The following is a 13620-nucleotide window of genomic DNA, read 5'->3' as shown; positions in this document are numbered from 1 at the left end:
TTTATTGTCACGTTATTATTACACATAGTAATAATTATATTCATGTTGTATTAAAAATTGTACTTGATGCAACATACAAAGATGATACAATCTGATACAGAAAATAATTTGATGTCATAATACAGGAATGCAGGCCTAGCTGGGGTGTATCATAAATTTTGCAGGGAAAAAACCAAATTAAAAACGGGCCACCGTTTTATTGTTGATTAAACTATTTTATAATCATAAATTAGTTCACAATATCAACCGAATATAAACTTCACATGGAAAGAAAATCACAAATATAGTTTTGAACTGGTCCAACAAATTACTACAGAGAACAAAGCTGCTACATTATGAACTTCATTAGCATATTCGAGCAACTCTTCGGTAATGAACTGAACAAAAGATTTTATCGTGACCGCAACGATTTCTGCAGATTAAACTGTAACAAGATACTAAAAGATTCCAAGATCTCTGATTCACATGCTAGTTCAAATTACCTGCGGTAACAACACCGTCAGACGAAATATTGATCCATATTTAAGATTAGATTAATTTGTATACGATCTGCTATGCAACCTAACATATCATAGCAGTTGCAGGGCAGTCGCAGACACTCAGAGAATTTGACAGCACAATGGTGATGCTAACTGATCAACAGTTACTATGACACGAGAATGCTAAAACGATACATGAACCACTCAATGATAGCTCTGGTAGCAATAGATGGAAGTTATCAGATTCTGTTTACCTCAACCAACTATATCAAGCTAAATGCAGGCAAAAAGTGCTTGAAGAAAAAACTAAGATGAACAAAAATAAATCTGCATCATGTTGTCATTACGACAATGCCACGAGGATGCATACTGCTGTGTGCTCCACAATGGCACTTTCGCTGAAAAATATAAAACTAAAAAGATAGAGTTATAAGAAGCTATAAACAAAATGAAAGAGATGTAAGAAGTTACAAACAGAAAACAAACATCCCCTGCATGATGATTTTAGTGCCCTGGGGAAACACATATTGATTAGGCCCAAGATAGAAATTTTTAGTGTGGCGTGTTCAGTTCAATATAGTAGAAAAATAACTCAAAGTGGATTTGCTTCTATTCCGTCATTTTTTTTGGCTAGAACAATTAAAACAGACTTAACGTTTGAGCACTTACTCTATTGAAATCATCAAGGAGCTCAAGTGAAAGGAAAAGATACCCATCTACTTAGGAGTTATGATACTATATTCTTCATCAAATTGTACATTCTTCATCAATTTGCACATCACCATTTAAACAAAACAGGGTAACTGTGTCGTGTTAGTGTAAAAATCACTTAATTAGGGTTAGCTTCTTTACGATTTCAGTAACTCAATTTTTGACATTCTGTCCGTATCTACGGGACAAACACATCATGCAATAGTATTTATGCTTCATGGAAATTTTATTGTTCCCTTTAGGCACTGACACACAGGACAAAATGTAGGGTAAGACAAATGGTGCAAACATATATACTCTGATGGAGGCAAATCCATTAACATTCCATCAAGAGTGACAGCAAAGGGGCAAATCCATGTGGACAGAGTATATAGAATATGCCTACAGGGTATATATAACATAGGACAAATAAGTGCCAGTTCCAAGCTCAAACAAAATGTACACACTAAAAGTTCACAATGACTTGATAATTGATCCTCAATTTTAAATCCCCTTATATTCCTCTATACTCACATAATAAACAGATAAACTTCTTTGGTCGAAGAGTAACAAGTCTACTGTCTACACACTCTAGAAATAACCATCTTATGATTACAGAACCCTTTTTAAGCTACAAATAGTCAGATTACTCATTTTGTCACAATATAAATGATCAGAAGTAACCCCAATGTTTGCACCATCTATTCATTCCTTCCTAAAACTTCTATGCCCATTTCTAAAGTCTAAAGCATGTCAACATGCCCATTAGATTCAATGCAGAAAATATACCATAGTTCAAAGGGAAACTAGTTGTCTCCCGTCCAAGCACAAGGTAATCTTCTGTTTCTTTGGTGTGAAAGAACACCTGAACATATTTAAGTCAGCATCTTTGAAGACCGATTCAAATATTTGAAGTTCCAAAGAAACATAATCTGGAATTTAATTAATCAAAATAAACAAAAAGTCAGTTGAATCATTACCTTGAGAAATGAAAAACGGAACTATGGCATTGAAAAGGATGAAGTGGTTTGCAAGCTCAAGCTGAAGACTGATAAGTAGTTTCAGCTTGAACATCATGTTAAGCAGCGTAACCCCTCACATCCGCATTAGTATATTACCGTCCGCCTAAGCCTACATACATTTGTTTTTGGACTTCCCCCAAAGGTTTATTGTTTGGTTGCTTATAATCAAGATAATTTTTCTAATTGATGTAAAATTTGGGTTAAAAATCCCTCTACAATCTCCCCTCAGTCCAGGAACCATCAATTTGTGACACTTATATCCCCCCTACTACACCATAGTGTCGGGAAGACTTCTGACACAAGTCGTCGAGCAAGATCTCCAACTGCATTTCAAGGAAGCATCCCACACCAACATGACTGCAACCCACAATTCCAAGATCAACTTCTTAACAGCTCTGATATCATTTGTAGAACTGCATAACACTACTCAACTCCACATTAGTATTAGTATGATATTGTCCTTTTGGACCAAGAAGCATTCCCGGACTGATTTATTGTTGACCTCCTCACAAAAGATTTCATACTAATGGAGTTGTGGCTGATTATATTCAGGATGGTTCTTTTTAATATTGAAAAAAATCGGGAATTTTATTATAATCAACTTATCTCGATTACAATAAAAAGGGGCTTATATAGCCGATTGTTAAACAATAATTAAGAAGTTACTCTACAAGGAAACTATCATAATGATTGAACTATCCCATAATAATGATATTATATAAGTTAACATCCCCTCTCAGACTCTGATGGTAATCGGGAGTTTTCCAAAAAAGAAATAGAACAACGTATCTAAAAGAATTCAAAGTACAACCATAAAACAAGAGACAAAAAACATTCATATCATCCAATATCAAACAGAAACAAAATTGCAATGCAAGTATATCTAGTATCCAAAACAAATTAAAAGCCAAGAAAAATTCATTTGTCGCCTAAAAAAGAGAAACATCCATGCCGTTGGAGAATCAACCAAAACAACTATGAAATTCAAATAAATCTCCAACCATCCAAATAAATCAGCAACCTAAGGATACAAAAGCAAAACCCAACTACCAATCCAAACTAATCAACAAATTGCATCCAAATCCAATCTAAAACCAGAATGCAATTCAAATCCAAATCTAACCAAGAAATTAACAAATAATTCTAAACCAATAGAGAGGAAAAGAATGAAAACAACCCCACGAAGGGCCAATGTCCTTACGACTACTCTACTCCCATCGTAGCACGGGAGAAAGAAAAAATTAAAACATTCTCATGAAAAGGTTGACGTGCTTAAGACTCTACGATCATAGCGCATGAAAAACAAAAAAGGTAGAGAAGAGAACGAAAGAATAAGACAAATTTTACCAACGAGTCAAACCCATTAAAGAGGACAACTAAAACGAAACTCAAACTGAAATAATCAAAGTGAAAATGAAATCTAGAATCAAAACAACCAGAGAATTCATTTAAATAATTCTGGGAAAAAAAATCAACTATCACGATTAGAATTTAAAATCATTTTTTACAAAATAAAAAGACATACTCCCTTTGTCCCATTGAATTCTATACATTACTTTTTGACACGCTTTTCAATGATCCTTTAAAGCATAACTCCATTATATTTTTTTTATATTTTTTTTCTGAATAAAAGTTTTATGCTTAAATTTTATTCAAAAAATTTTTAAAAAAAAATATTATGAAACTATACTTTGTAGAAGTCTTAAAATACGTGCAAATAGTAAACGTATATAACCTACCGGGACGGAGGTAGTAATCAATTTGAGAAAGAAGAAGAAGAGAGAAGGAGAGACTGAAACTCACGTTTTAAACCCAAATTGTGACATCAAACACGTTCAACTATCCATCAACCAATCCAGGATATGTCTGTTTTTATATGTTTATTTTTTGTTTGGCCAGTCGTACGACTGACCAAACTTAAACAGACATATACAAATATACCAAATAGACAAGAAAATATTAAAAACATATAAATTAAACAAATGGGTGGGAGGAGTCGAACACGAGACCCCTCCTTAAACTAAGCACTGATGTCATAATAAATTAGAGGGAGAAAATATTAAAACCTGAAATTTTATGATAATTAACTTGTTCTCGATTATAATAGAATAGAGATTTATATAGCAAGCAACGAAACAATTATAAAGGAAGTTATTATAATAATGAAACTATTATAATAATTGAACTATCCAATAATAAATATTATTATACTCTCTCCATCCCCCTAGATTCTTTACATTTGAAAGACAGTGATTGACACGCACTTTAAGACTTCTAAGGTATATTTCCATAACTTATTTTTACAATTTTCTTTTTCTGAATAAGAATTATATGTTTGAATTTTTTTAACAAAAAATTAAAAATAAATTATGAAACTTTACTTAACATACACCTTAAAACGTGGGTCAGGTAGTGAAAAAAAATATAAAGAAATGAGGGGACTGGAGGGAGTATATGTTAACAAATATCTCCCGGGGACAACTCTATGGGCTTTTAGTATTATAGTGGGCTGGCCAATGTAGAACATTAGCGACCTCTTCGAAATTTCAATAGTGGATTAGTTTTCTGTACGAAGCAGAGGTTACATTATTTCAACGTTTACTCGTAATTGTTTGTAACATAAAATTTTTCTATGTAGTCGATACGATGGATAATTTCAATTTAATATAAAACTTTCAATGTGTACTTCTTATCCATATATCAATGTGACATGTAATTCTTCGCATACTTTATCTCGAGTCTATCTCATGGATGACTTTTACCTCTTCTGTATTAATATTTACTTCTTGATATTATTTTTTAATGTTATATGACATTTAAATTTAGCAATAATTTAGTTTACCGTTTTCTTTTTAGAAAAAAATTTCTATATTTAGAACATGAATCGTCATACTGGAGTTTCTAGTCAATCTTATAGATAATACAGTGTACGTATTAAATATTTGAAATTCGTTGTAGATCCATACAGAAGTAGATATTATCTATAGACTGATGAATTCACAACAAAACTAGTATTCATGAATTTATAAAAAATGAATTTCTATGATTTTAATCGCTATAAATAAGCCATGAGAAACACATAGGTTATCTACATTCCTTCCAGAAAGCACTGAAAATGGAACAACCCAACCCTCCGAATTCTCCAACAAACCATTCTTCACAGAATCCTCCAACACCCAACGAAGATCCAACACCTAACAAAGAAGATGAACTTTACACTACTGATGGTTGGACCTCTAAAGAGGATGGAATTTTTGAGAAACTATGGTGTCGTTTTGAAGGCGTTGCATCTCCTATATTTTTTCAGCACGTTGCTCATGAGATACCATGGAGGTCCATGAATGCCATTAAAATTCATTATGAAAATTACATGAGGGATCTAGATCTAATCAATCCTTTCTATGAAGGTGAAGTGATACTTGAGGATGAGGTGGAGGATGAGGTGGATGATAACAACTCCTAGATTGAGATTGATTACATGTAAGTTGATTCAAAAGATGGAAACAAGCTAAAAATGAGAAAGGAAAGGAAGAAGGACAAGAAACTTCTACTTCATGATCATTCCATTGCGGTTCCAATTTCGAGTTAATAATACATTTTTAAGCAACTGTTACTGTTTTTCTTTTGCAGAATTATGTTTTGCTTTTCTTTATATATAATATTACTAGGTCTTCTCTTAATGTTTTTATTCAAAAAAAAAGAAGTTAAGTTTTGTATGCATTATTGTATAAAATTTGGGTTTAGTATGTACTATTGTATATTTTTTGTGTATGTGATATGTTTTTATATATTTTTGGAGAATTCGATAATTAGTTTAATTTTTTTTAATACTTATAAAAATCGAAACAATATAAAGAAAAGAGCCACTTAAAATCATTGCTCTAAAAAGCACTAAGAGTCTAAGGGGCGGGAGGACCTTCTTGGGTTGTAAAATTAAAACTATGTAATGATTAAATGACAAGAATACATGCACATAATGTTCTTTACAAAACATAGTTTACTTATCATTTTTAATTATGATAATAGCTATATTATAATAGATTTAATATTTTAATTTATAGGATAAGTAAGTCAACACCATTTGGAACGATTAATCATGCTCAACTAAAAACCCTAATTCCCCATTTAGTAAAAAATCAAACACCGTGTTCCAAACCCTTTTTGGGAAGGAAAAGCAAAAAAAATAAAGAAATTATTTTCTCTGACTTGTTCGTGAGGGAATTTTTTATAAGGAAAGATTAAAAACTAAAGAATGGGAAATAATTTTTTTGCATATTTGTCTCCAAAATCTTCTATGTTCTTGCACTTTTGGAAAGATACGGAGAAAAGAGAAAATTGATTAATTTCTATTTTCTTTCTATCCAAATTTCGGGAACACGGTAAGAGCAACGGTGTATGCTTGTCGACTGCTTATCTACAATTTAGAACACGGCCTAAAAACCATCAACCCATTACACTAAAATAGTGTAACTTTTATCCTATTTTAGTGTGAAAATTACACAATTTACAAAATTAACTCCAACTACCTTATCTTACACGAAAAGATAATCTAAAAGAAGACATGATAGTTTAGTTTTTCTGAAAGTAATTGTTTTGTTGGGATATTAGGACATAAAGGGAATAATTTCTTTTTTTGTTAACAAACATGAGGTTATAGTAGAAATTATAAAATATGCCAAATTTGGTGAAATATTACGGAAACTATTTTTTTTTAATTTGGTGTAACTTTTTACTATTATAGTGTTGGGTTGGAGTTGGTTTTACACACTATTTTGGTGTTATATTGTTGGAATTGAGTTAGCTCTAAACCAAGAAAAAGAACACCAAGCTCTGAAATATTATTAATCGAATTGAGTTAGCTCTAAACCAAGAAAAAGAACACCAACCTCTGAAATATTATTAATTAATACTAAAAAATCAAAAGAAGAACTCAGACATGTCTACTAAGGCCAACATATATAGCACAACTTCCAAATAAAATATAATGCTTTTAATTCTTCAAACTCCATGGCTTCTTCCACCACATTGCTAGTTCATTCATATTTGAGAACTTAATAAAACTTATTCTATTCATATGTTTAGGATATGGGTGATCACGGTTCGGGTTAAACCGCATAATCCGCATAAACCGAACCGATATTAAACCGACCCAAACCAAAACCGAAATATGGTTTGCGAGTACGGTTCAACTATTTTAAAAATCCGCAGGTTATGGGTTGGTTTTGGTTTGACCTTAAACCAACCCGCTTCCGATCCGAACCGCATTAATATATATATATAACATAAAACAATTACATTCTATAATCAGTAACTAAAATTGTGTATTGCTTTCCTTTAAAAATAATGTTGATGAATTTTTTATTACTTTTACATTGAGCATTTATTATTGCAACTAATTAATCTACATGTTATTAGACGTTAGTCATTTGCAACTAATACGAATGATATACTTTACTACGATAGAATAAATAAATATATTATTACTTATTTAAATTGTAAGAAAGAAAGTTTAGATATAAGAAATGTTGCTCGGAAAAAAAGAAAATAAAAAATGTTACTTTATTTCCCGAATTCACTAATAAGAAATGTCTTAAACCGCCAAAATCCGCTAAACCAAACCGAATAAAACCGAACCGAGTGGTTTGGTTTTATTGGGTTATGAGGTGTGTTTTAGTTTGAATTTTTTCAAAACCGCAATTATGCGGTTTGGTTCCGATTTAACATATAAACCGAACCGAACCGCGATCACCCCTAGTTTAGGACCTCCAGGCAAGTGAACTATATATGACTTCAATCAATATCACATGTACCGTGTTGATAAAAGATTACATAAATGCATATCACCGTCGTCGCCTCATTTCCTAATTTTTTAATAAATCCTCCCCACTGCCCTGTCCATGCTTGGAAAAATCTCCAAATACCTGTGTCATTTAGTGTGAAGATCGAGACCCATCCCTATATACACCAACCAGATACAGGGAATTCTCTAGGGCAGCATTACTTGCCTAAACTAAAAGTAAAATGAATTCAAAGGATCGGGATCGGTACTCTAGGTAATCTATTGATCAATAAAATCACGCATCAAGCATTTTTAGCAAACATGTATACGTTCGAATTCTGATTAAGATGCATGGTACCATTCCAATATGCTACCATCAGATTTAACAAATATAAAAACAAATTTGAAATTTAATTTTCTAACAAATTAAGAAATGTAGTATCCCAGCACTTTAGCATCTAATCAAAAACTATAAACCTATTGGATTTTCATTTATCCTCCAATAATATAAAAACAATAATTACGACACAAGTACCTAAGTTTTTTATCCATGCAAAGTGAACAAATGAATTGAAGCCGTACAAGTATTCAATTGATGATCAAGCTAGAGAGGCAGAAACAATTCAAGATACACATTGTTCTTCCTCTGGTTGAATTACCTGCAGAAGAAACATCATATAGTCAAATATTAATCAAAGGTTAGATTAGATGGCTCTACCAATGATTGCGGCTACAACCTAAACGTACCATCTCAGAAATTCAATTCAAAGATTTCTTCGACCCAATTGCCACACTAATTGATCGACAGCAACCATCGCACGAGACGCTGAGGCAATAGAGCCGTCATATCTATAGCATCTCAAAAACAGTTTAAAGAAGAAAAATGCAAGTTATACATCAAGGTCGGGTTCTTTTTATTCGGGGAATAATAATAAAATATTTAGAAAATAGCAAAATGAAAAAGATTAACATAAGTATATATGAGTTAACATTTTGTTCTCATTACTTACAATGCAACAAGGAGAAATGCCGGTGTCTGCATCACAATGGCACCTTCACCAGCGTGATTTGAGGTGCTCATGCATCTTGCAGTGAACCAGTTCTCAAAAATTGATGTTACAACATCTTTTACATAATCATATCCCAGTTCAAACAATTAGAGATGAGAAATAAGTAGACCTTATACAAGAATCCATCTATCTAAAACATAGTGACTGTCCCAGAACTTCTCTAACAATACCCTTACCATATAAAGATGGTTATGGTTATATGAAAAAATGATGATCCTGATTGAAGTCTTATAATGGTAAAGTTTTGATTCGAAGATCCCTGACCAAGATTACAGATTTTTTGTGCAGTAGAAAAACTTACATTGATTTGACCCAATAAAGAAGCTCTCAGTCTGAAGATTATTTCGTTTGATGAAGTTAATAAATTGACTTAACTCGATCGGATCTGCTTTTATTCCTTCTTGTTCTTCACTACAAGATAAGGTAATAAACCTAGCTTTAACAGTTGAGCTCTTTTCCAATATATGTGTGTGTGTGTGTGTGTGTGTGTACATACGTGAAGACGAAGTGAAAACATCATGCACCATTTCCCGCATTACTTAATGAGTGAAAGTTTAAACTGCCAAGTGCTACTATTTTTTATCATGTAGAAACTACCATTTAATAAAAAAGTTATATGCAAATAGTATTATGAGTTAAAAACATAACATTGTCAGTACAGAGTATTATTTTGTCAGTACAGAATATTATTTCTAAATTCTAATAATACATAAGTTATTTCTAATAGTACAGAGTATTATTCCATCCAACCCGGGTTCTTCACTATTCTAATAATACATAAGAATATAAGATAGCCATATGGGGTCATAATGCTTTGTAGTTAATTACACATTCCCGTGATCCTCCTACGAATACTTGATATTCTTTGTTGGCCCTGATTCTCTTTTACAGCTTCCATGATTTGTTTTCTAATGTTTTAAGCCGGAATTAAAGATGATTGAGGCATGACACACATATACTCTGCTAGGTAATACAACATTTTGTTAACAGTGACAGCACGGAGCAAATACTTATAGACAGAGTATATAGTACAAGTACATGGGTACTGTGTGGCCAAGTATTGCTCCCAAAGTCCCATGTGAAAAGAGAACACATATGAGATTAAAATCATAGTAGATAGCTCTCCGAAGAGAACTCCTTAAAAAAGGACAGGGGGTTTCTCTAAGCCTCCAGAGTAATAGGTAGAAGTCTGCAGATCTTTCCTATTCTTGATAGTTAGCTTTTCAATACCTAATCAAATACGTCTTTCCTTTATTGGGTCTCCACTCTCCATTTGCAGATTGTAATTAACTTGAAGTTTACTGGGATCATCAAGCACTTCATCATTATTCAATGATACACGATTTGCAAACATGTCATGAATTAGGAAGTAGTCAGCTGTTAGAAAACAAGGAGGTGTTCTGACAATCAGGATCTGTGTCTCTTACTCTCTTGTGTGGCCAACAAGTTTATTTAGTTTTCACTTACAGCTTCGACACGATCAGAATGGGAATACTTGAAACTGCTTTATTAATCTTCTCTTTAATATAAATTCAGAGGTTGCCATCCCCAAATCTATACTAATGTATTAAGAACAAAAAATAAAATCCTTAAAAAGATTTTACTGCATTCTCTATTTTGTCAGGAATGGAAAACTATAGATACTGCTTACTGTCTCACATGGTCGACAATAAGCGAGAAGGCCCAGTTGGATCGTAGTTAACAAGCATTGCAGCTTTCAACGCTTGACCTGAAACATAAAGCGTACTCACATATATGGTCCACAAAATCAAAAAAACAGTTGTTATAGAAACGACTCAAGCTCACCAGAAGAGCCTACACAATTCAATGCCCACTTGTCCCAGGTTCTGCTCACAAAAGTACGGTCCATTACCGTTATTCAACTGCAAATCATACACGGGTAACATTAGGCACACAAAAAGAGAAAATCTATTAAAATTTTAACAAAATGAGTTTTGGTTCCCAAATTCTCATACATGGTTATCAAGTAGTGGTAATAAGTATATTCAAAACCCATTAATTTTTAAGTACCACACTGACATGTACAAACTACAAACACGGACAAAAGCAATGACTGCCCTAAGAAAAAATATCAAAAATGATAAAAATTTCATCTACCAGCTTTCTTCTGCAAGAAACAAAGAAATTGCAGAATATATTATATATGTGCATATTTGTACAATTCCACTTCATATACCACAAACTTAATCAGGTGTAATCATTGTTCATAGAAATTATTGACAAAACCAACATCTTACAAGAGAAAAAGCAATTGGTAGCATAAGCAGTTCAGTCTGTGTGGTTTCATAATCACAAGGCCTGCCACTTGGATGAGGGAGAAGGGGATTTTTCTTCGAACACTATAATTCCGTGGAGAGTCTAACTTATCAGGCTACCTTCTTCTGTAAGACCAACAGAAGATGGTGCAAACTGCATGGGGGTGCGATAGATATTTGATTCATCTACTATATGACCTTAATCAGGACACTGGACACCCTATGTATGAACTTAATCGTAATACCTGCATGTCCTCCTCCCTGCTTACAGTGTAATTAATGGGGGCTTGGCAGTATGTGGGAGGCCTTTGTAATGGAGCAAGGCCTGGCAGCTGCAGGGGATTCATACCCAACAAGTTAGGACCTTTCAATTTAAAAATGTACTAGGAAGAGGATGAACGAGCTATTGTTTCCTTATCTACCAAGTCCCTTGATGATCCCCGGGACATCTTACATCTTAAGTCTGCTATCGATTCTACTAATAAGCTCTGGCATCTTGGGCAGGCCTATTTCTTGTTTGTTTCTTCTTCCCAAGCCTTGATCAACTCCAATTTCTACAAGCACTAACCCTACACTTACAATGTCTTCCTCGCCATTTTCAAGGAGATCGGGCATATTCAATGATCTCCTCTTTCAAATCTACGATTATCTTTACCCAGAATTATGTCTCCAAGACGGAATATGACTGTCTAGGCAAGCTTCACGGCTGTTTCCATGTCCGGCGTCCTCTCCAAAATATGAGTATTTCTTCTTTTTCTACTCAGTAGTATATGCCTTATGATTTGCAAGTTTAAACCTTTCGCTATCCTTAATTTTATACCATATCAACTAGTATATTAGTCATTTGGTTGGACATTGATGTAATTGACTAGTTCATTATTTATAAGATGATCAATCACATATGTCTAACCTGCATTGAAGCATTTTTCATTTCATATTTGTCTGGACTCTTGTATAGTTTTAATATTATCATTGGTGTTAAATGACAACCTAACATAACTATGAATTACGTTAGGCAATAATGTTATAAATTATTAATCATGTGCTATCATATTTATTATATGTAATTCTTTCCGTTGTTAATTATCCGATTCTCTACACATAACATAATTATTCTCTCCAGTATACATCTTTCCAATTAATCCCTTAAAAACTAATACATCTAGTGTGTCAATCATAATCAGCGATAAATTCTGAAGTCACTGTCACGATCCTATTCTCCTTTTTGTAATGTACCTCAATGTAGGTCATCAGCTGTGTCAAGTGGATGTACAACCCTCATGCTTAATCTCTAGATATCAACAAATCAAGCTACCTAGAATACAATTTTCTAATTATCGCTCAAAACGTCATTACATTCTAACTTTCAGTTTAAATCATCATTGTTAATTTTTGTACTTGAACATTTTGATGTTATGCACTACATTCTTCTAATAATAATTCAAACAGTCAAAACCGTAACCACAAGTTCAACTTACGAGCAAAAATGTTGATCATAAAGAGACATTGTGTACTAAGCAACTACTTTACAAAATAATTCAAAAATTCCTAGCTTAAATAGATAAATTCCACTAAAAACTATTCTCAGGGGACATTTATCAATCACTATACAGGCATAACAAAGAAGTCGGTAATTAAGTTACATTTGTGCACACCTATATACATACGTACATGATAAACAAAGTATTGCTAGATGATCTGAAGAAAAATATAATTAAAAAATTTACTCACCTTCAAAATCAGAAGAACCAAGCGCAAGCTAATCAGGGTTCTTTGAGAAATTACAGGTAGAATAGGTCTATAAATTATTTTATTTTGCCCACTAGCTGACCCGGGCCCGTATAGGATTTTTTCCGGTTTCTTCGATATTTTGTTTCTAAAATAATTTTGAAAAAATTAATTCGAACGTATCTGAAATTTAGCCTTTTAATGTTAAGATTCTTAAATTATTTTTTAAACGTTCTGTCTACTATCCACTTATCGACTAACAGATGTTAGTCAAATCAGATGGGACAAATAAAAAAATATTAACTTGTATATACACATGTATTACTATTTGGGGTGAAAGACAAATTTAGCCTATTTTTACACAAAATTGATAAAAATAACTCATTTCTGAAAAATTGGCCAACTTTGGCCGATGGATATCCAACTGTCAGTGAAGTATCCACTTTATATAAGATACTCAACTGACAGTGGAGTATCCCATATATGAAATACCCAACTACCAGTGGAGTATATTATACAAATTGGGATACCCAACATATATGAAATACCCAACTACCAGTGGAGTATCTTATACAA

General features: G+C 32.9%; 1 protein-coding gene across 1 annotated transcript; it reads right to left on the bottom strand.

Annotated features, from left to right (window-relative positions):
- Positions 1-8306: 8306 nt before the first annotated feature.
- LOC141670210 (uncharacterized) lies at positions 8307-13263 on the bottom strand. Its single transcript, XM_074476148.1, has 7 exons — positions 13048-13263; positions 10847-10923; positions 10700-10769; positions 9342-9451; positions 8981-9095; positions 8718-8819; positions 8307-8629 (listed from the first exon to the last, which is right to left on the bottom strand). The coding sequence occupies exons 2-6, from the start codon at positions 10908-10910 to the stop codon at positions 8735-8737; spliced, it is 444 nt and encodes a 147-aa protein (XP_074332249.1). The 5' UTR covers positions 10911-10923; positions 13048-13263; the 3' UTR covers positions 8307-8629; positions 8718-8734.
- Positions 13264-13620: the final 357 nt, after the last annotated feature.

This window comes from Apium graveolens, chromosome 1 (assembly GCF_009905375.1).
Source record: "Apium graveolens cultivar Ventura chromosome 1, ASM990537v1, whole genome shotgun sequence".
In the NCBI taxonomy this organism is placed as follows: Eukaryota; Viridiplantae; Streptophyta; class Magnoliopsida; order Apiales; family Apiaceae; genus Apium; species Apium graveolens.
The sequence above is the reverse complement of the archived record's forward strand: the minus strand, read 5'-3'. Positions and strand labels throughout refer to the sequence as shown.